Source organism: Lagenorhynchus albirostris, chromosome 14, assembly GCF_949774975.1.
Source record: "Lagenorhynchus albirostris chromosome 14, mLagAlb1.1, whole genome shotgun sequence".
Lineage (NCBI taxonomy): Eukaryota > Metazoa > Chordata > Mammalia > Artiodactyla > Delphinidae > Lagenorhynchus > Lagenorhynchus albirostris.
Genome location: NC_083108.1, coordinates 85,264,479 through 85,288,671, shown reverse-complemented (window position 1 = coordinate 85,288,671; position 24,193 = coordinate 85,264,479). Strand labels below are relative to the sequence as shown.

Below are 24,193 nucleotides of genomic sequence, written 5' to 3'. Positions count from 1 at the left end.
CTGCCTGTGTCTTCTCCAAGCCTTCCTTCTTCCCCCTCCTCACTCTCCCCAAACCAGCCACCAATCGCAGACACAGCCAATCGCATGCCTCTTACTTAAGGGAGAAATACGGAATCCTTCCCTTTGGGTAGAATAAACGTGAGCAAGCAGGACCAGACCACACCAGACCTTGCATCTCAGCCCAGCAGGGATCGGACTGCTGGCATCACTTATGAGATGCTCTCCACGTCCCCCGAACATTGGCAAGAAACACAAATAAACTGTATGCTGAGGGCATCAACTTTACTCCAAGAAATGAGGATAAAAAGGAGAGAAGAGCAACTAAATATCAACTGCAAGGAGAGTGCAGAAGCCTTCCTTTGTGGAAGTCTGCAAAAATGAGAAACTTAAGAATCAAACAAACAACGAACTATGCATGTAAATCGCCTGGCACAGTTCCTGGTCCCTAATTCATTTAACATCTGATAAACATCTGCTATTATTATTTTCTACTAGTACTAACACCACTACTGGGACTTGTGCAAAACATTAGGGCGCCCCACGTGGCCAGTGAACAAATTATTTGACAGCCTAAAACTTTCAGAAAAAAAAAAAAGACACCAGAAGCAAGAACAGCCAACGAACAAAGAATAAGGTCAATAACACAAAGACCAAGCAGTTTACCCCATAACGGCATTTATGAACAGCCACTCATCTGGCAAGCGTGATGCTCTACTTTTTGGTGAGAATGTCAGCTCCACATGGGCTGGAACGCGGCTCTGTTCATGGCCACCTCCCAAGCCCCTGGAGTGTCTGGCACCCAGGAGATGGGCAAAAATACCTGCTGCCTGTATATGTGTATAAGTAAGAGAAGGAACAGTTCTGCCTTAAATTCCAACAGGAAGCAGGTGAGGGGGAGGGATGGGTGGAGAGGGGGAGGAAAGAGCAGGAAAATGTCCCAGGTGTGCGGAGCGGACTCTGTGTGCACGGCAGCCCGGCGGCTGACTGTGACTGTCCCCCACCCATGTGACCGTCCCCACCATCACGTCCTGCTCATTTCAGAACCCAAGATGAGGCATCAGGAGGAGCTACAGCGTCAGTTTAAGACGGCAGGGAAGGATGAGAGTCTTGGGAAGGTTCTCCTCAAAGGTGCGTGTGAAAATGTTTTCGGAGTCAGAGGGGTGAACTGGAGCTAACTTGAAAGACACGCCACTTATTCCAGGGCCACAGATAACACGGTCTTTCTTCTGGCTCCTCATATAGGAACAGGGGGCCTGGCTTTACACCCACCTAATAGATAACCTTTTAAGAGAGTTTCTAGCCCAAAGATCCTTGGAAGATAAAGATATTTAAAATAACACATTGCTACCATTTGCAACAGCCAAGACATGGAAACAACCTAAGTGTCCATCGACAGAGGAATGGATAAAGAAGATGTGGTTCATATATATAATGGAATACTACTCAGCCATAACAAAGAATGAAATAATGCCATTTGCAGCAACATGGATGGACCTAGACATGATCATACTAAGTGAAGTAAGTCAGACAGAGAAAGACAAATACCATATGATATTTATATGTGGAATCTAAAATATGACACAAACGAACTTATCTACGAAACAGAAACAGACTCACGGATGTAGAGAACAGACTGGTGGTTGCTAAGGGGGAGGGGGGTTGGGGGAGGGATGGAGTGGGAGGGTGGGGTCAGCAGATGTAAACTATTATATATAGGATGGATAAACAAGGTCCTGCTGTAGAGCACAGGGAACTATACTCAATATCCTGAGATAAACCATAATGGAAAAGAATATTTAAAAAAGAGTGTATATATATGTAAAGCTAAATCACTTTGCTGTACAGCAGAAAGTAACACAATATTGTAAATCTACTATATACTTCAATCAAAAATAAAATAAAATACTATTTAAGGTAACATAAAAAATAAAATAAAATAACACATTTTTTAGGAAAAATATAAAAGTACCACTTTTGCACTTTTGCTTGAACACTGCCATTTCAAAACACACTTACGTTGACATAGAGTTCTGTTTGTCAAAAACATCTTTAGTAACACTGAAAAAGCATATGAAATTACCAACATTCAACCAGTTTTGACCTACAGAACAGTAACTTCACATGCCATTGATTCCGTAATCGTGAGAGTATTTGTGAGGCAATTCATTTCATACAAACTCTCTTTTGCTCATTTGCTTGGCAATGTTAAGTTTTTCTAATATGCACCTGGATAAGACTTCGCTAAACAATTTCCACAAATTTCAAATACTCCTTATTTAATTTTGGTGTTTATAACTACCAAATACTTATTATAATATTCATAAGCCAAAAAGTGGATGCTAAAATAAGTTCGCATACTATACCATACAGGAAAAGTTTTCAGTACTAAAAAAAGTTGAAAAATATACCTTATAGGGAAAATGTAACTATTTAAATGAAACACTTGTTATAAAGCTAGACAAGTTCAATGCTTTGTTCTACAGAAAAGTGTGCTGTATTGTGTCAGACAAGAAATCTGTGATACATGCAACTTCCCTGCCCACTAACTCCAATCAACATCCCCAAATAAAAATCAATGTGTGGGGCTTCCCTGGTGGCGCAGTGGTTGAGAGTCCGCCTGCCGATGCAGGGGACACGGGTTCGTGCCCCGGTCCGGGAAGATCCCACATGCTGCGGAGCGGCTAGGCCCGTGAGCCATGGCCGCTGGGCCTGCGCGTCCGGAGCCTGTGCTCCGCAACGGGAGAGGCCACAGCAGTGACAGGCCCGCGTACCGCAAAAAAAAAAAAAAAATGTGTGTTTTAATAACAACACAATGTGTGTTTTAATAACAACACAATGAATAATGTTAATGATAATATCATAAGATGAATTCATTCCACATTGTTTCTCCCAAGCAGAATGATTTTCCTTCTATGAGATAGTGCATTACAAACTGCAGGAATGTAAAGGCAATAAATTCTTAGGGTGTAAGAACAACAAGAAGAAAACCTATAATGATAGATCACCTTTCGAGGTGAGCCAACACTGTTTTAATACCTTCATTTATTGTAAAACACACACACATACGCGGAGCATACTCTCTATCTTAAAAAGGTTGCATTTCCACATTTATGTCCAGGAGGTCTTCAGGAAGAAGCAGTGTCCTGAAATGCAATGCCATCTATTTGTAACCCTAGTTTTAAGAGGCAAGATTGACACCTATCTTTCCCCACAAAAAAATTAGGCTGCGAAATAGAACCTGGGGTTCTGTCCTTGGTGTGGATCAGAAATGCGACAGTTACACACACTTGAAGACGTCTGGATTCCCACAGCTTCTCAGCCATGCAAGGGTTACAGATGAGCACAGAAAATTCATGGTTAGTACAGTTTTGTTATACAGCAGAAACTAACACACCATTGTAAAGCAATTATACTCTAATAAAGATGTTAAATAATAATAATTATAATAAAAAAGAAAGAAAAAAAATTCATGGTTGGCCACTTACTGGGGACATGGAAGCAACCTAAATGTCAATCAAACGACGAATGGATAAGGAAAATGTGGCATGCACATACACTAGAATACTTTTCAGCCTTAAAAAAGGAGGACATCCCGACATCTGCAACAACATGGATGAACCTGGGACATATTTATGTTCAGGAAAACAAGCCAGATGTGGAAGGACAAATACTGTATGATTCTACAGACATGTGGAATCTAAAGTAGTCAAACTCATGGAAGCATGAGTAGCATGGGAGGGGTTGGGGGAGGGGGAAACAAAGGGAGGGGGAAACAGGGAGCTATTAGTCAAAGGTCACAAAGTTTCAGTTGTACGAGATGAACATGCCCTAGAGCTCTCCTGTACAGCAGAGAGCCTACAGGTAATAATACTGTAGGTAAACAATTTGCTAAGAGGGTAGATTTTCTGTTAAGTGTTCTTATCATAAAAATTAAGATAAAATAATAAAAATAAAGAAGGTGGGAGTAAACTTCTGGAGGTGATGGATGTGGTTACAGCATAAATTGTGACGATGGTTTCACAGGTATACACTGATCTCCAAACTCATCAAGTTGTGTGCCTTGATTACGTACAGCTTTTTGCATGGCAATCATTCCTCAGTAAAGTGGTTAAAAAATTAATAAGTAGTGTTTCCACATTTTAAAAATTCATCACCTGTTTTTTGTTTTTTTTCCCCACAATGATTCAAAAATTTACTAGAGTTGAAAGGATGCTTCAACAGTACTGGTTGGGTTTTCGGTAAGCTTTGAATTCAGGGTGATTCGATGGCAGGTGAGACTCTGAATCATCAGCAGCCAGTGGGTGCATGGGGGGCAGAGACCACATCCACCCACGTCAACCCTTCCGTGGAACCACCCCAGAAAGCCCGCCAAGAAGAGTGCTTTGCTTTGCTTTGGGTACGCATGTATATTTCTTCTTTCGATTTCATTAGCTCTTTTTTTCACAATTTTTATATGAACAGAGAGGATTTGTATTTTATTATGATGTTAGTTATTATGACTGTGATTGCTATAAAGAGAAAATGGGGTGTTTCTGTTTCCCCACCAAGCCTCCCAGTTCACTCCAGAATGCTGTACAGATATTATCATTTTCTAAGAATGCCTTGACATGAAGAAGGTTGGCAAGTACAGCTCTGGGTTCTCAGCAGGGGCAATAACTCCCATCCCAGGGGCTAGAAATGTGGGCAGGTGTGTTTAACTGCTGCAGTACCCAGCAGGTGCTGTGGACACGCAGTGTCCAGAGTCTGGGACACGCGGGGCAGCCCCACAATGAATAACTATCCTGCCCAGAATACCCACAGTGACCCTACTGAGAAACCCGCTCGCTGGTTGCTCTCACAAGTGGTTTATATATAGCCCAGAAACCCATATACGTTAAGAGCCACGTCAAAGAGATTCCTCTTGACACAACTAGAAACATGAAAATTACCACAGAAAACATCTTGTTAGTGAAGGCAAATATACAGTAAAGGTAGTAAATCAGCCGTGTATAAAGCTAGTAGGAAGGTTAAAAGACAAAGAGTAGGAGAATCACCTGTATACCACGATCTACATAGTTAAGGGAGATGCAAAACAAAAAGATGTACAATACGTACGATGTCAAAACCAGTAAATGTTGGGGGGAGCAGGTGGGGAAGTAAAAAGGCAGCGTTGTTAAAATGTGCTTGAACTCAGAGAACAGCAAGTTAACATAATCACGTAGATCGATAGACAGTAAATACAGTACGCAACTGTGTAACATCTTTGTATGGGGACAGATGGAAACTAGACTTATCGTGGGGATCATCTTCAAATGTAGACACATATTGAATCACTGTGTTGTGTAACAGGAACTAACATAGAGTTGTAGGTCAATCATACTTCAAAACCAACCAATCAAACAAACTCAGAGAAAAAGAGATCCAATTCGTGGTGGCCAGAGGCGGGGAGTGGGGAAGGGGCAATTCAATGGAGGCAACCAAAGGTACAAACTTCCAGGTGTAAGATAAATAAGTCCTAGGGATGTCACGTACAACACGATACATATAATTAACCCTGCCGCATGTTATACGTGAAAGTTAAGCAAGTAAATCCTAAGAGTTCTCACCACAAGGAAAGAAGGTTTTTTTTTCTATTTATTTGAATTTGTATCCATACGAAATGATGAATGTTCAGTAAACTTCCTGTGATAATCGTTTCAAGTACGCAAGTCAAATCATTATGTCGTACAGCTTAAACTTATACAGGGCTGCATGTCAATCGTATCTCAAGGAAACTGAAAAAAAAATTCTACTTGGCCAAACCTGATGCAAAGTCAACCCCAACTTGTGTGCTAATAGAGCTTGAGTTTATCCATCTCATCTCTTAGCAAGAATTCTGTTTCTTCCACCACTCAGAACATTCTAAGCACGTTCGTCCAATATTAACTGCAGTCAAAGAACTATTCAAGTGCAATAACTTGTTTACAATGACTATTTGTGGCAAAATAAACAGGCACCAAATGAAAGGAAAGATGAACAAAAAGAAAGAAATTGATTCTACATGGAAAGATGTAAACCTCCCAAACTACTGGTTTCCTCTGTCTTTGTGTGTCAGTGAATTTCAACCAAAAGGGTTAGATGCTTAACTCCTGTGAAATTCTCTTAAGTCTTACCTGGCTTCTTCTAGGACTTTCCCCATCACTTTGTTTTTTTCTCCCTGCTTAACGTCTTCATTTAAATCAGTTCCACCAAAGATGATTCCAAAAGGAATTCCATGACCTGCAAAATAGGATAATTAACAAAGCACAGTTTACCTTCGGAAACACCCCTTGGTAACCATCCCAAAGCGACGATATCAAAAACTGAAGTCCCCACAACGTAGGGGGCAGATTTGGTGGTTTGTTGAATTTTACCCACAGCTCTTCTGAATAGAACAGGTGTCACTGTTAAGAACATGACATGGGGTTAATCACGTGAGACAAGACGATTTTAAATCAATTTGCTTTCAATTTTAACACATGAAAAATGTTGTTGGCCTCCATCTATCAAAGCCAAGCGTATCGTTCGGAAATGGGTTAATCTGGAGCTACTGGTGCTTTTATGACAGAAAAAGAGGGCTTCAAATTTAGATCTGCTGTTCATAGTAACCGTCACCGTGCTGACAGGAACCAAGAGGGAGAGGAAAGAGACACAGACTGTACCATCAGGCACACACAGTACAACAGCAATGATAGAACGTGGAGGGCACAAATATATGGGAACCAAAAATACTGGAGATGTTGCGCGCGTCAAATGGAAAAGGATTCCCCCCGGGAGCATGTTTATTCTGAATGAAGGGCCCTGGGCTGATGGAAGGCACATTCCCTGGCTGGGTCATTTCACAAGGCACCTAGCGTGCACAGGTCAAGTTAAACAGTGTGCTCATCACACAGGGCTTCCTAGAAGGACTTCCAAAGGTCAATAAAAAGTTCAAAAGAGCAAAGGCAAACCACTAAACAGACCAGATCTAACTTCAGTCCATACTGGGGTTTCTCAAACAAGCCATCTCTACTGAGATTCAATATGTAGTGGAGAAGGTACAGATCTTTCCTTGTATTTGCCTTAGAAGTGTTTGTCACGCAAATGAGCAGATTCTATCTTTTCTCTTTCTGGTGAAGTGTCTCTCTCTTCACTGCGAAGAATTCAGCCTTTAGCTACTAAGCTCACCAATAACACATAAGAGGTACAGAAAGGCTGTGAGTAAAAAACTCAAATGAAAACTTAAAAAAAAAATTTTTTAAGTAAAAAAAAAATCAAGTGCATTTTGATTAACACAATATGTGTGTAGGAAAACAATAAACATACATTTCTCTGTACAAAGAACACCTGTGAAAGGATAAACAGAAAAAACCTAGCTGCTGTTGCCTCTATAGAAGGGACCCTGGCAGTCCAGTGGTTAGGGCTCAATGCTTTCACTGAGGGCCCAGGTTCAAGCCCTGGCTGGGGAACTAAGATTCCACAAGCTGCACGGTGTGGCCAAAAGAAAAAAGAAGGAACCCGGAAGGCGACTGATTTGGAACAGGAGAGAAACTTACTTCTTTTCTCTCTATAACACTTTATATTGTTTTCATTTCTTACTATGGACTGGTGTGACCTTTTCCAAAAATACTAAACAGTCAGGCAGACACGGAAAGGCGAGTGTGGTAGAGATGATTCCTCTTCTGCCATGGTCTTAGACTTTGGGGGATGCTGAGATGGGGAGAATGATTTTAGCACGTGGGATGGACTTGAATCTTTGGGGACCAGAGAAAGGTCTGTGGTAGGTAGAATAATGGCCTCCAAAGACGTCCATCTGTAATTCCCGGAATCTATGAATATGTCACACAGCAAAGGGAAATTAAGGCTTTGACTAATCTCTTCCTGTTTCTTGTTGAGAACATGCTTTAGGCTTGAACCTAAAAGAACAGGCAGCATCAAGTGTCTGATTAAGAAGCCAGGTTCAGGAAACCACGAGATTTTCTTCTCAGCCAGCTACTGGGAGTGACCGGTTTTCAGCATAAGCACTGATGTGGAAAGATCGCTAAGTTATGCACTTAAATATACAAAGTAGGGCTTCCCTGGTGGCGCAGCGGTCGAGGGTCCGCCTGCCGATGCAGGGGACACGGGTTCGTGCCCCGGTCCGGGAAGATCCCACATGCCGCGGAGCGGCTGGGCCCGTGAGCCATGGCCACTGAGCCTGCGCGTCCGGAGCCTGTGCTCCGCAACGGGAGAGGCCACAACAGTAAGAGGCCCGCGTACCGCAAAAAAAAAAAAAAAAAAAAAAAAAAATATATATATATATATATATATGTGTGTGTGTATATATATATATATATATATATATACACAAAGTAAGGCCTGCATGTCAAGAGAGGGTCCAACTTCCTATGGTGTGGGAAGCAAGAGAGAGAGCTGGAAGATTAAATAAGGTTTGATACAGTGCAGGGAAACAGGAAGTCACCTTTAGCAATGAAACGTCTGAAGATTTCAGAAGTTGACACATTTTGCTAAGTGAAGTGTTATCCCCGTATGATGATTACTGTAGGTAATTTGGGGCCTCAGGTGACATACTACCTCCTGAAAAGCTGCCACTGCCAGGTCATTTAATTCATATTTGGAAAAAGCCACTCACGGCTCAACAACAAAATGATCTGCCCTGCCTCTACTCGGTGGCCGCTGGGCTCTCAGTGAAGTCAAATTGGCCTTGGGAGGGTTAAGAAGAAATATCCAAATATTGTAGCTGAAGCCAAGAGGATGACTGCATGCACATCCTTTCGCGGTCCAAGGAAGCAGTGTTTTTTGTTTTCGTTTTTGATTTATTTTTATTTATTTATTTCTGGCTGCATTGGGTCTTCATTGCTGCACGTGGGCTTTCTCTAGCTGTGGCGAACAGGGGCTACTCTTCATCGTGGTGCGCGTGTTTCTCACTGCGGTGGCTTCTCTTGTTGCGGAGCACAGGTTCTAGGTGCGCAGGCTTCAGCAGTTGTGGCACACGGGCTCAGTAGTTGTGGCTCGTGGGCTCAGTAGTTGTGGCTTGCAGGCTCTAGAGTGCAGGCTCAGTGGTTGTGGAGCACGGGCTTAGTTGCTCTGCAGCATGTGGGATCTTCCCGGACCAGGGCTCGAACCTGTGTCCCCTGCATTGGCAGGAGGATTGTTAACCATTGCGCCACCAGGGAATCCCAGAAGCAGTGTTTAAAGGTCCCCGTGGATTCGTTTTCTAAGAGAAGGTACTGCTGTTTGACCTCAGTATTTACTATTAATTAAGAGCTCATGCTCTGTGCAGTTGCATCCAATACTTTGCAGGCAGAGATGCCAATCATTTTGCTGCAGTTGTAATGGTTTATGTTAGAAGTCAATTTGTCTGGTCTAAGAGAGGCCCAGAGAGCTGGTATAACATGATTTCTGGATGTGTCTGGGAGGATATTTCTGGAAGAGACTAGCATTTGAATCTGTAGTCTGAGGAAGGAAGATCTCCCTCAACAATGCAGGTGGGCCTCACCCAATCCGTTGAGGGCTTGAATAGAACTAAAAGGGGGAGGAAGGGTGAATTCATGCTCTCTGCTTAAACTGGGACATCCATCTTCTCCTGCCCTCGGACACCACCACTCCTGGTTCTTGGGCTTCTAGACTCAGACTGGGGCTTACACCGTCAGCCCCCCAATTCTCAGGCTTTCAGACTCGGGTTGAATGAAACCACCGGTTTTCCTGGGTGTCCAGCTTGCAGATGGCAGACTGTGGGAATTCTCAGCCTCTATAATCACATAGCCAATCCCTGTAATAAATCTTCACATACGTGTGTGTGTGTGTGTGTGTGTATCTATATCTACATCGGTATCTATACCTATATCTCTTCTTGGCTCTGTTTCTCTAGAAAACCCTAACACACCAGTAGAAAAGATAGCTCCCCGCAACCCTTGGGACTTCCCTGGTGGTCCAGTGGTTAAGACTTTGAGCTTCTACTGCAGGGGGCATGGGTTCAATCCCTGGTTGGGGAACTAAGATCCTGCATGCCATGCAGCACAGCCAGGAAAAAAAAAAAAAAAAAGAAAAGAAAAGAAAAGAAAGCCCCAAAGCTTACGGTTGATTGCCCTGCTGGACATAACCAGTTCTGCAGCTAACCTAATCCTAGCCTATTCAAATGTCAGTCCCTCCGTGGATGGATCTAGAGACTGCCATACAGAGTGAAGTAAGTCAGAAGGACAAAAACAAATATTGTATATTAACACATATATGTGGAAACTAGAAAAATGGTACAGATGAACCGGTTTGCAGGGCAGAAATAGAGACACAGATGTAGAGAACAAACGTATGGCCATCAAGGGGGGAAACTGGGGGTGGTGGTGGGATGAATTGGGAGTTTGGGATTGACATGTCGACACTGATGTGTACAAAATGTATGACTAATAAGAACCTGCTGTATAAAAAAAATAATAAAATTCAAAAAAAAATCTCAGTCCCTCAAATGCTCTTTAAACTGGCTTTAGTATCTTAGTTTCTTCATTAATAAATCAGTTGAATAAACTCTCTCCTATGTGCTCACTTCTATATTTTGTGAAAGAGTCACATTTTTAACTGTTGAAAATTAGACTTTGAGTTAAGAAATACACATCAAAAACATTCAGGATAAAACTCTTCATGCCGTAGGGACTTCCCTGGTGGCGCAGTGGTTAGGAATCCGCCTGCCAGTACAGGGGACAGGGGTTCAATCTCTGGTCCGGGAAGATCCCACATGCTGTGGAGCAACTAAGCCCGTGCACCACAACTACTGAGCCTGCGCTCTAGAGCCTGTGAGCCACAACTACTGAGCCCACATGCCACAACTACTGAACCCTGCGCGCCTAGAGCCTGTGCTCCGCAACAAGAGAAGCCACCGCAATGAGAAGCCCGTGCGCAGCAACGAAGACCCTATATAGCCAAAAATAAATAAATAAATAAATAAATTACTTTTAAAAATTGTAAAAAAAAAATGACCCTTCATGCCGAAAAACAGCTTCAGTATATATGCATCCATTCTCAATTGGTGTAGTTACATCGTTTTTAGAAAACTACTCCGTTTAGAAGAGCAAAGCAAAAAGATGATTGTATCCCTTCCATTTCTGAGCAGGGATAAGCTGCTTCATCGATGTTTAAGTTGAAATCGCAGGCGCTCTGGTTTTGTGACTGCTAGGGCTCCACCTTTGGGGAAGGGGGGGTTACCTGGCAGAAGTCTACCCCCTCTATATAGATGAAGAGCCATAGCTGCCTCCAAGCTCTCAGCCTTGATGAAGTTGGAGATTTCGGATGGGCTTTCAAAGTCCAAGGCATTTTTCAGAATACACACGTGACCCGCAGCTTCTAGATGGTCCCTTTATCAAAAAATACACAGAGAAAGAAAAAGACAGGAGAGAAAAGCATTAAAAGGGCACAAGTTGCTGCTGTGGTTAAAACTGAAAACCAATCCAAAGATTAGTCAAATCAGAAGTTAATACGACATATTTTCTGAATTGTCCTTGAGAGACAATCCACCTACAATACCTTCATCCACCAGGACTGGGAATGGCACCGAGGCCAGCCGGAGGAAGGGCCAATTCAGGAAGGCTTGGCAGCCTTGGCACACGAGGCACCCACGGTCACTTCCAGTGACATGTGCTGCACCAGAAAGCTCCCTCCCCTTCTTTAATTCTTTGATTTCACTTTTTCCTCCTGTTTCTCAAAGTTTGTGTTTAGGCATCTGTGACTCAGTTTTTCATCAAGAATTCAAAAGTCACCCATTATCAGAGCTTCAAGAAATACTCCATGGCCTTTCCATTCTACCTCCCAAATATCTTTCAAATATGTCTCTTTTCTTCTCATCCCGGTTCAGTTCCTTGCAACAGAAATCTAAAATACAAATCCGATAAACCAAAAAGAAACTTCCTGAGTGGCAGAAATAGCATGGGCAAAATCAAAGGACAAATGAGAAACTGGGGGGGAAAACACAACTATTTACAACACTTACAAAAGGAAAGAAGCTAATTTGCTTAATATGTAAAGAACTCTCATAAATCAATAAGAAAAAACCCTAACAACCCAATAGAAAAATAGGTATCACCATAAAATTGCAGTCCATGACAAACAAAACAAAAACAAAAACAAAAAAAACCCCCTACAATTGGGCTTTTAAATATGAGAAATGGTGATCAACTTCAGTCATCCTTTTAATGTAGAAAATCTGTAAAGAACAAGAGTCTGCCTATGGCTTCATGAAATAAACATTCCTATACTGGGTACTGGTACAACCTCTTCTGTGGGCACAGTAGAAACAGCTAATATATTTAAAATGCACAAACTCTGTGACCAAACAACTCCACTTCTCAGAACTGATTCCAAAGACACACTTGGATATGGGTGCAAAACATGCACCCAAGAATAAGCACCGAGGCTATATCCAAAGCAGCGAAAAGACTAACACTGACCTCAGTGTGCGTCCGTAGGGGACCAGTCACATTATGGCGCATATGAGGTACTCAGGTCTGATGCCATGAAAAGAGTGCAGATCACTGTGCAGTCATTTAGAATGAACTCCAAGACACAGTGTTAATGAAAAGAGGACACACTGTTAATGACGTGTTCTTCAAAAGGTGAAGAACACTTTGTGCATATATAGTATGTGTGCACAGAACACCTCTAGAAGGATACAGAGGAAACAGGTAATAATGATTCTGTCTAAAGAGGACAGGGACCAGGGTGGGGGAGAGAGTATCTTCTCATCACAGACCATTTTGCATGGCTGGATTCTTTGACCAGGTGCATATATTATCTTTTTTTTTTTTTTTGCAGTACGCGGGCCTCTCACTGTTGTGGCCTCTCCCGTTGTGGAGCACAGGCTCCAGACACGCAGGCTCAGCGGCCATGGTCACGGGCCCAGCCGCTCTGCGGCATGTGGGATCTTCCCTGACCGGGGCACGAACCTGTGTCCCCTGCATCAGCAGGCGGATTCTCAACCACTGCGCCACCAGGGAAGCCCTATCTTATCTTTTAAAATTGTTTGAGGTGCATGTGAATATACAACCAATCCAACCAGGTTCATTAAAACCCTCAAATGGGGACTCCCCTGGCAGTCCAGTGGTTAAGACTCTGTGCTTCCACTGCAGGGGATGCGGGTTTGATCCCTGGTTGGGGAACTAAGATTCTGCATGCTGCATGGCACAGCCAAAATAAAAATTAAAAAAACAAAACAAAAAACCTCAAATGGCTTGGGGTAGTCAGCCCAACTGTCAACTCCATGAGAATGGGGCCTGGATCTGTCTTGCTTACTGAATGAACTAATGGATGAGTGTGTCTCTGGGATCAAGTCCAAACACCCTAGCCTAGCACACAGCACCCTTCATAGCCTGCATCCCCTGCACAGCCAGGCACATCCCACTCTTGACACCCTTAGCTCCAGTCCAGCCCTTCCACCTGCAGGACACGCAACACATCATGTCTTCTGAGCCCCATGACCATGTCCCGACATTCCCCAATGCCAGCTCCCTTCAGTGAAATCTGACAGCCCCTGCTGCTAACACAGCCGTCTCTCTCACTGTTTCCATTGTTCTCCGAGCCCATCGCTACCACAATCACTCTGGGATGCAGTTATATGAACAAGGCAGTCACATCGTACTCAGTGCTTCTATTACAGAATCAATAACCTACAAGGACCTACTGTATAGCACAGGGAACTATACTCAATATCTTGTAATAACCTATAATGGAAAAGAATCTGAAAAAGAATGTATGTGTGTATGTGTGTGTGTGTGTGTGTGTGTGTAGAGAACTGAATCACTTTGTGGTACACCTGAAACTAATGCAACATTGTAAATCAACTATACTCCAAAAAAAAGAAACAATAGCTCAGTGATAAAACAGAGTCCTAGATCCTCCTGAAGTGATACAGATAACAATGTGATGCATCTCTTTGAGTCGTTCTGCAAGAACTAAGACCCCTCACCCAGGTGGAGGATGGTGACTACACACTGAGCGTAACCATGTGGACCCTGAGGACTGAGGTTCCCAGAACATCACTCCGTTACCTCTCCACCAACCAATCAAAAGAAAGGCATGCACCCTGCAGCCCTCATCCCAAATGTTGCCTTTAAAAACACTTCCCTGAAAACCACTGGGGAGTTTGGGTCTTTGGAACATGAGCCGCCCATTCTCCTTATTTGGCACCCGCAATAAACACTGCACTTTCCTTCACCGCAACCTGGTGTCAAGAGATCGGCTTTGTTGTGCATCGGGCGCGTGGACCCGAGGTTCGGTTGAATAGCACAGTGAGAAGTGCCCACTCGGCAGCACACACAGAGCTCCACGAGCATCTCTGCCATCTTGTCTCTCCTCTGCTGCATCATCCCAGGTCCTTCCAAATCATTTTCGAATCTCTACTCTCCCTCCCTATGTCGCCACCTCAGTCCCTCACTCTGCAATCCTGCTAGCATTCAATCCAGAACCTTCACTGTGGCAACCATTCGGCTCACGCCGGCCAGGCCAGCTGCTCTCTCCTGCTGGCTCTTCAGCTGCCTCGGCTTCTCAACTCCACAAGCCCCTTCCTGCCTCAGGGCATCCGCACATACAGGTCCCTTGGCCAGGAATGCTGTTCCCAGCCTCTCTCCCTCTTCACCCAGCTAACCTACAGGTTTGAAACCCCAGCTTAAAAAGTTATTTCTCATACACATATGTTCACAGCGGCACTATTCATAGTAGCCAGTAAGTGGAAACCACCCAAATGTCCTTCAACTGATGGATGGACAAGCAAAATGTGATATGTCCGTCAACGGAATGTATTATTCAGCTATAAAAGAATTCAGTACTGATGCATTATGTAAAGTCCTCAAAAAGGACCACATAGCATATGATTCCATTTATAGGAGAAGTCCAGAACAGGCAAATCCATGGGGACAGAAAGACTCGTGGTTGCCCAGAGCTGGGGAAGGGGCATGGGGGGGTGACTGCTAATGGGTCTGGGGTGCCTTTTGAGACGGCTGAAAATGTTCTGAAATTAGATAGTGGCAATGGTGTGTGACTTTATGAATATACTAAAACCCACTGAATTGGATGCTTTTAAAAGGGTGAATTTTATGGTATGTGAATTATACCTCAATAAAAGAAACTGTATGAGAAAGAAGAAACTATTTCTCAGGGGAGCCTCCCAGACCGCCCCCCCCAGAACTAGGTCTGTCCTTCGAACATACTCTTACCACCCAGCACTTCTTCCTAGCACTGATCATATTGTAATTAAATCATCTGTGTAATCGTATGTTCGTGCTAGAAGGCTGGAAACTTCTTTCAAACGACAGGGCTTAGCACTGAGCTGATGTGCTAAAAATTCTCTAGCTGAATGGCTGCTGGCTTCTGCAGGGCTCACCTGTCCTTCCCTGGCTCCACGCCCAGGGTCTTCACAGTGCTGTGCCCACTAGAGATGCTCAATAATAAATATTTGCCAAATGAAAACAATAACCGACAATGATTACATCAGGGGGAGGAAAGGAAATAGCCTCTTCCCACTGACTTAATGTACATCTGCAGTTTCTGAAACTGAGCAGGACCCTGTGGGGCTACTGGGCTCAGAAGCCTTTCTGTGTCCCCCATTTCTTGTTTGTAGGAAATACGCTGCAGCCTCCATGACCTTCCCTGAGTTCCAAAGGGCAGGTTCAAACAGTTGCTAATCAGCGGAGGGAGGGGATGCAGAGACAAGGGGGGAGCAGCTAAGACACAATAGAGCAGGGGGATGGGATGAAGTAGGAGACTGGGATTGACATATATACACTACTGTGTATAAAACAGATAACTAATGAGAACCCGCTCTATAGCACAGGGAACTCTACTCAATGCACTGTGGTGACCTAAATGGGAAGGAAATCTAAAAAAGAGGGGATATATGTATACATATAACTGATTCACGTTGCTGTATAGCAGAAACTAACACAACACTGTAAAGCAACTACACTCCAATAAAAATTAATTTAAAAAAAAGAAACTATAAAAAGAACTATAAAACTATAAAAAAGAAACCTTGGGGCAGGGTCCTGGTTCCACCTCAAGGGATACACAGAACAATATCTTTGAGCTCTTCTGCAGAACTAAAACCCCCCACAAATGGAAAATGTTAACTACTTGATAAAGCAGTTTTCATTCCAGAGAGAAGGTCACAGTTTTATAACCTCGGGAACCACAGAAGCTCACCAGATCCCCTGAGGCCAGATTAAAGGACTGTATCCTTATCAGCAACCCCGCCCTTGACCCATTGCTATAAAACTCCTCAGGGACTTCCCTGGTGGTCCAGTGGTTAAGACTCCGCGCAGGCGGCATGGGTTCAATCCCTGGTTGGGGAACTAAGATCCTGATTGCCGCATGGCTTGGCCAAAACAAACAAAAGCCAAAACAACTCCTCACCAGATCCTCCCAGGTTGGGACACACAGTTTTTGAGGGCATTAGCCCACTGTGGCCCCCTCTGCCTGGCAAAGCAATAAAGCTATTGTTTTCTACTTCACCCAAAACTCTGCTTCCGAGATTCGATTTGGCACTGGGGCACAGAGGCCAGGTTTTCGGCATCATTTCCTTGGCATCTTCTAAAGAAAAAGTAGAAAACTTGAATAGGCTCAGGCTTTTTTCCTTCCCATATGCTTGGCACTCACAGCAGAGTTCACACTTAGACCAGCAGAAGGCAGCTGGGCAGTAGGGTCAGGGTGGCATTGGATGCCACGATGTTTGCCTTTCTTCCTTTTTTTTTTTCCCCCTTCCAGTGAGTTTCCAGAAAGTCTTGTTTGCTTCTGTTATCTAAAGTGCTTCCCATTCAAATAAAAATACTTTTATACACCGTCTTCCAGACGAAGGCTGAAGGAAGGACACAAGTCACAGCCGCTGTACAAAGTGCTGCTGTCGCTCGGGGACGCTGCGTTCACTGGGGCACCAGGGCGCTCATCCAAGCACTGACTTCTAGGACTCCCTACCCTGGACCTCGGAAGCCTCATTCCTTCACCTTTTCTTCTTTCCCATCGCTCTCGCTTCTTATTTTGTATGTATGTATGTATGTACGTATTCTATTTTAAAATTTTTTTGGCTGTACCTTGCAGCTTGCGGGATCTTAGTTCCCCAACCAGGGACTGAACCTGGGCCCTTGGCAGTGAAAGTGCAGAGTCCTAACCACTGGACCACCAGGGAACTCCCTTCTTTTCCATCTCTTTTCCTGCATTTCCCTAAACCCTTAGCAGTGCTGCAGACAAACTCTAGGTGTGAGGCCCAGGAGTCTAGCGAGCCTCTGATAGTCCGGTTTAGAGCAAGGGGTCAGCATGCCCTCCCTGGAAATGGTCAGAGAGTAAACACCTCTGGGCTGGCAGGTGGCTGATCTCTGGCCAACTGCTCAGCTCTGCTATTTATTTCAGCCTAGCAGGAGGCGCACTTTGAAACTCTGATCTCCTGTTACCTCGTCACTAAAGCAACGGTGTGACTTTCGTTTTTGTTTTTTTTACATCTATGACTTGTGCAATTTAAACTTCGACCTTCACTGTCAGCAACTGATCTGAACCCCTTCGCCTGATTTAGAGGATCCTCAAGATTGCCTGGTTCTTCTGGAAACTGGGGATTAGAGGTGAACGGGGGCCCGTGGGTCCCCTCGCTGCACCCGGCTTCTAGCTGACCCAGGTGACACCATGGGGACACAGACCAAATGGAGACGCAGAGAGCAGCGCTGCTGGGCAGGCCAGGCTCCCTGATTCTCGTCCACACAGGAGCCCATGGAACAGTGCCAGCAAACCGCATACCCCAAGTATAGCTCCTTTTTGTTCAGAGGTGGAAAAACCTCTGATGCGGGTTCTTAACGTTTCTAGTGCTGAGGAGACAACCCCAGAGACTAGGCCCTGATTAGCGTTTTAAAAATTCTAGCAAACAGCCCCTAGGTTAGAAGGGAAAGTCAGCTGACCCAGGGCAGACTGATTGTACCGAAGGATATGTAAGGTGCCACACAGACAATAAAACGGTCCCTCTCTAGTTATCAATCCCCAGACAAATATTCCCCCCACATGCCTTCCCCATCACCTACACCTTTTAAAAAACTCCTAGACAGCAGAGGCCCAAGGTTACTACAAAGACCCCAAGATACCCAGCTTTTCTTGGTTTTCTCTCAGTATTTTCCCTCTATAATGAAGGAAGTTGTGGATTTTTTTTTTCCCCTCACTCCTGATGAAGTTAATTTGTAGATCAGGACCCACAAAGTGGAGGCCACCCCATGGCCCGGCTGATGTCACAAATCTCAGCATACGTCAGTCTGCGCCCAGGACAGGCCTCGTGGTCAAGGAAACGATACAGATCAGTCAGGATGCTCTGACCCATCTCCGGCGTGGTCTCTGACCCTAGAAAAATAGGGCCTGGGGCCTTGTAGGGGAATCCCCGATGGCCCGGCCAGTCAGGCCCTGTTTCCATGTTGCTGCTTCTGAGGTTCTATAAAAGTCGCTCTCAGCCAACATCCCTCAGAAGAGGGCTAGGCTGTGGGAGGCGCTGCGCCCCCCAATCTGTGGACTGTTTTCCCTTGAATAAGGGGCATCAGCGTCATTACTAAACTGTATTCGTTCTGTCGTTTGACACTCTCCATATTCAATTGCCAAGCCCCGTGCGTTTCACTTCTTAAATGTGTCACTTCCAAATGGCATCTCCTCTGCCACCATCCTGATCCACCCTTCAGGCTGCAGCCCAGACCACCTTCGATGACATATGAACCTGCTAGCGTTTCGTGGTTGCATCCCGTGCCTGACACAAAACTGCAGGTCCCGTGTGACGCGCATCCTACCTGCCTCTCGGCCCCGTCTGCAGGCTCCCCCGAGGGCGGGCTTTGTCAGCCTCGGTGCCACTGACACGCTGAGCTCGTTCAGTCTTTGCCGTGGGCTGTGCTGTGCATTGCAGGGTGCATGGCTGCACACCTGGCCTCTACCCGCTGGATGCCAGGAGCCCCTCACCCCCAGTTGTGACAACAAAAACGTCTCCACGTACTACTCCATGTCCCCGGGGGGCCAAATCACTCCTTCCTCCTCTGCACATTCTCTTGGCCTCTGCTCTCATGGAGAATCATTCACCTAGAACATTCTATACTGCTAAGTTTGCACAACTCAGTTTGGGAAGGGATCCGCTCTTGCCCACATCCTGCCTGCCGCCCCTCTGCCTGAGACACCCGCCCAAACACTAACCCTTCCCTGCCTCGCCAACTCGGGTTCATGTTCTGACGAAGAGCCCACGTTTGTTAAGTGCATACTGAGCACCAGGCCTGGTTCAAAACACTGAAAATGTATTAACTCACATTTGATCCTGAGAACAAGCCTCTGTGGCAGGTCTGAGCTGCAACTATGTAACCTGGCTTAGACCTTAGGGATTTTAAGCAGGGAAGCCGCCTTGTGAAGGCAGGAGGTCTGCTCCAGAGCCTGTGTCTTTCTACCAGTTTGCGATGCCTGAACCATCCCACGTCTAGCCTGGGGTGGTTCCCCAGAGCATCCTACACGTCCAGTCCTGTACAGATGTGCCCATCACAAGTCAGCACCGCTATTTATGTATCGGGTGTTCATTCACAACTACAAGCTTGAGTGTGCAAGAACAGACTCATTTCTTCTTTTTGTAAGTCTCTTCTTAATTAACTCAGACACCCTCCTCTGCGAGACTGATGAGGACCCCGACCTTACTCATTTGAGGGGGGGCTCCCTCCGCTGCTGCCCAGGGTCCCTTGAGGGTCGCAGGGGTCTTCCACAGAGAACGTTTGAGGAGCTCCTCTGGTTCTCACTGCTTCCTGGTAATTGGCTCTCAGGGAACTCTGTCACCATGGAAACCTCCCTGCCCTCCCCTTCAGGAGACCGAGCATCCTCTCCTCAAGGAACCTAGGCTTTCACAAGACAGAAGATGTCTTCCAGCAACTTCCGCTTTTCCCTTTTTCTTCCCCCCCACCCCCAGCCATCCTTCCTGAGTGAAGGGGAGACCAAAGCCTGGCTCTGAAGACAGAGCAAAGCACAAAGAACAATCTTTATTCTGCGTCATGCACAGCCAGGAAAACAAAGAACAAAGTAAGTAAAGGGCCCTGCACCCTCCTGAATGTCCGTGGAAGTGCCCGCCTGGCTCCCCTGAGGGCCCTTTGGTGGCTGCAAGCCTTTGGAAGATTGGGGCTCCGGTGTACAGCTCGAGTGAGGGGTGCAGTGTTAAATAATGGATGTTCTCGCTAGTTTCCACAGCATAAACTATGGGTGCAGGCTAAGCTGGACTGGCCCCTCTCTCTCTGACCTCCTTTCCTTGCCGTAGGCCAGAGAGCATGGATTCTTTCTGTTTCTCAAGCCTGTCAAGCTTGCTCTGACCCCAGGACCTGTATCCGTGCTGTTACTCTGTCCCAGGTCCATCCATCCTTTCAGATCCTTGAGTGGCTGCCTCCTTCTGTCACTGGGGTCTTGGCCTGGATGTCACCTCCTCAGAGAGTCCTCCTCTGAAGCCACAGCCCCAGTCGCCTCCTTCATTTCTGGCTAATCCTGCAGTCTCTCTTTCCCCCACTGGAACGTGCTCCATGAGGGCAGAGACCACCATGTGCCTCCTGGCTGTTTATGTCCAAATGGGTGACAGCTGGGACTTCCTTGGTGCTCCAGTGGTTAAGACTCTGCACTTCCACGGCAGGGGGCAGGGGTTCGATCCCTGGTGGGGGAATTAAGATCCCACATGCCACACGGCCAAAAAATAAATAAATAAACAGTGGTGAGCATAGCTGCCTTCCAAATGAGTGATAGCAGGTGCCACTGACTTAAGATAAACCTGTGCAGTGAAAATCCTCATGGGAAAAACCTAACCGTAAACTTCCGAAGACTGATGTATCCTGTCGCTGCTGCTCTTTAGGAGAACAGGACGTGAAAGGGGAGGTGTGGCCGCAATCACTCATTTGGATGATGAGGAAGGAGGCTCACAGAGGGGAAGTCAATTGAGAAATTTCATGAAGCAAGTCAGTTTGCGTAAAAAAAAAAAAAAGAAAAGCTGCTATGAAACTTCAGGCACTAATCAGCTCCCTCCCTGCCCTGGGGACTTACCTTCCAGCAGGGAGAAGAGAAAAAGTGGAGGAATAAACCTAGAAAACAAGATAACTGCAGGAAAAAACAAATGTTAAGAAGATAACCAAGCAAGGAGATGGGGAACGTGGAAATGGCTGAGGGGAAGAGGGAAGGCTACTCTGTGGGTTTTTTTGTTTTGTTTTTTCGCCACACTTCGCAGGCACGCGGGATCTTAGTTCCCCGACCAGGGATTGAACCCGTGCCCCCTGCAGTTGAAGCTTAGAGTCTTAACCATTGGACCGCCAGGGCAGTCCAAGGAAAGGCTACTTTGGATGGCAGGTCCAGTAACACTGGTTTGCACTTTTGCTGCGCCTTCTGCCTGGAAATCCTGGTCCACCCCTACTCCCACCCCCACCCCGCCAGGCCACCCCAGCTTCAAGGGACCCTCGTCGCACCCAGGATGCTGCGCAAACGTCACTCTAAGAAGGAGGCCTCCCCGGAGCATCCCGCCTAAAACAGCGCACGCGCACAAGCGGCCCTCACGGGTGTGTGTACACGGATCTATAGGTATCACTGTATATTTATGCCCATGTGTTTGTATTCTTTCTCTCCCGTCCCCGCAAACGTGCCGTGTCCCGAAGCCCCGACTTCGCGTTCCGTCGCCGCCTCCCCAAACCTAGGGCGCTCACGATCGATCAATACGGAGCGTCCGTGAAGACGGCCGCGCCGAGATGCGCCCGCACAACGCCAAGCAGCCTCCGCCGCGCTGAGGCCTGCCTCGCGGGGCCGCCCAGGCGCCGGGCACCTGGATACCTTTCCACGGCGTCAGCGGCTGAGCGGCCTCTGGGGAGCGTTAGGACCGCAGCGCCGGGCGGGTCCCGGGCACCCGCGCCGGAGCCAGGCACGCGCCCCTCGCCGCCCCGCGCTACTCCGGGCCCCGCACCCTCTGGCCGGTCCGTTTGGGCGCGCGGTTCGGGGAGGCCAGGCCGACCCCCGCGCCCCCGGCCGGTGCCCCCGCCGGGACCCGGGCCGCCGCCGCACCTACCGGACGCGCTGGGCCGTGATGGCGTTGCCCGTGTGCCGCCGAAGCACCGCCAGGAACAGGAGCCGCATGGTGCCGCCGCCGCCCGGCCGTCCACCGCCCGCCAAGGCCGGGCCCGGGGCGGGGCGGGGACGCGGGCCGGGGCGGCCGGGGTCCGTCAGCCCGCCCGCCGCTCCCCAGGCTGTGCCCGCGCTCGCCAGTTCCGGGGGCTCAGGGGCGCGCGGGGCGGCGGCGGGGGGGCGTGTCCGGGGGAGTGGGGGACCGGGGGCGGGGCCCCTCCCACGGGACCAGCGGCAGGGGATCCCTGGGTCCCCTCCAAGGGAACCAGAAGGGACTCCCATAGGGGTTCCCGGAGCGGCCGCAGGTCTGCTTCCATGGTGACTGTCACCAGAGGTGATTTTTCCACGGTGGTCGGCACCAGGGGCGATGGCCGATTCCCTGCCACAGGGACCAGAGGAGGCCATGGGTGGACTCCCAAGGGGACCAGGGTGAGCAGTGTCCACTCCCGTGGGGCCACCACCAGGGATTTCCGGTATCTCTTGAAAATGAGAGATGGGGCAATAGCAGCCACCTTTCCCACAGTACACAGAGCTAAGAAGCAGGTGCCCCTTCAGAAGTGCTGAGAGAAACTGAGGGCTATTTAAAGTTTTAGTTAGAGCAGAAGTTTACTCCAACTGGGTAGCACAGAGCCGGAAGTGGCCAGGAGGGCCCCCAAACAGGAGCTGCGGTGAGGCTTTTATACCTGAAGGCATAAGCAAAGCAAGGCAATCATTGATTGGCTACTGCTGAAAGTCTAGTTGGCTCTTTGTGATTGGTTGTCTTCAGGTTTCGATTCTGTAACCTTGAGGCATTTACAGCTTAGGTTTTGGTTTAAGGAAGAACCTGGGCATTTAAGCCCCCTCAGTCAGGTGGCCTCCTTGCTTAACAGATGGGCCCTGAGCTCCCCAGTTTACCACAGTGGTTTTAAGTGCATTTCAATTCCTTTGTGAGCTCAATCTGTATTCCTGCTGTTAGAAGTTGAAGTTTATATCTTGGCTCCATAGTCACCAGGGACAGAGACCTCTCTCTTCTCCAGCCTGGTCTTGTTTGGCCTTTATTATTTATTTAAATTTTTTATTTATTTATTTATGACTGCGTTGGGTCTTCGTTTCTGCGCCTGGGCTTTCTTTAGTTGCCGCAAGCGGGGGCTACCCTTCGTTGTGGTGCGCAGGCTTCTCATTGCGGTGGCTTCTCTTGTTGCGGAGCAGGGGCTCTAGAGCACGCTGGCTTCAGTAGTTGTGGCATGTGGGCTCAGTAGTTGTGGTGCTCAGGCTTAGTTGCTCCATGGCATGTGGGATCTTCCCAGACCAGGGCTCGGACCCATGTCCCCTGCATTGGCAGGCGGATTCTTAACCACTGCGTTACCAGGGAAGTCCCTGGCCTTTATTCTTAAGATGGCCTCTAGGTGCAATGTGACTGCCAGAGCTCCACCCATCACATTCACATTACAGGCCAGCAAGAAGGAAGGGCAAAATGGTGCATTTCATTTTAAGGGCCCCTCCTGGAATTACACACTGCCTCTGTGACTTTATCTTACTGTGCACATGACCACATCTTCCACCCAAGGCAGCTGGGAAATACAGTCTGTTAGCTGGGTACCTTGCCACCCTGAATAAAATGGTGGACTAGGATGTGGACATTATCTTTTTCAGGGCTACCATTCAATCCACTTCAGAGGCCCCTTTCACAGATGGCTGCGTGTATGAAGGCCCCCAGTGACTCATCTGGGACTGTTCTCCACACACGCCCTCCCCCTCCCCCCCACACTCTCTGTCCCTTCTGTACTGACCCCATATTCTGTTTCGTGATCAGAGAGTGGTCAGCCCACCCCTCACCCTGGTCCTGAGCTCACTTACAGCTCTAACCTCCGCTTGCTGGGGACAACATCCTGCACTGGGAAGGCCCTCAATAGATGGTTGTTGGATTAAATAAAACCACTGAATTTGCTGTTGTGAGATTTTATTCCCATGAGAGTGCATTCCTGATTTTTCTTTAGTGAAAGTCAGTGCTGCCACAATAGGATTTTCTGGGCTGAAACTGGCTTTTATTCGATTTTTCTGGAATACACTAGTTCCATAAGGTAAGAGATTCTGACATATCTTTAGGGGCCCATAACTTTATCCTTTCATGGCTTCCGTTTAC

At 46.9% G+C, this 24,193-nt stretch overlaps 1 protein-coding gene across 3 annotated transcripts in view; it reads right to left on the bottom strand.

Annotated features, from left to right (window-relative positions):
* The window catches only part of GLT1D1 (glycosyltransferase 1 domain containing 1), a 138,113-nt gene extending 115,948 nt beyond the window's left edge, over window positions 1-22,165 (bottom strand). For all 3 annotated transcript variants that reach the window (XR_009534662.1, XM_060120791.1, XM_060120790.1), the window contains exons 1-3: window positions 22,016-22,165; window positions 11,173-11,321; window positions 6,132-6,237 (exon numbers count right to left, since the gene is read on the bottom strand). Coding sequence is in view for 2 of the 3 variants with exons in the window: in XM_060120791.1 (XP_059976774.1) it covers window positions 6,132-6,237; window positions 11,173-11,321; window positions 22,016-22,083 (323 nt within the window). In the remaining variant the exon portion in view is untranslated. The remainder of the gene's footprint in view (window positions 1-6,131; window positions 6,238-11,172; window positions 11,322-22,015) is intronic.
* Window positions 22,166-24,193: the final 2,028 nt, after the last annotated feature.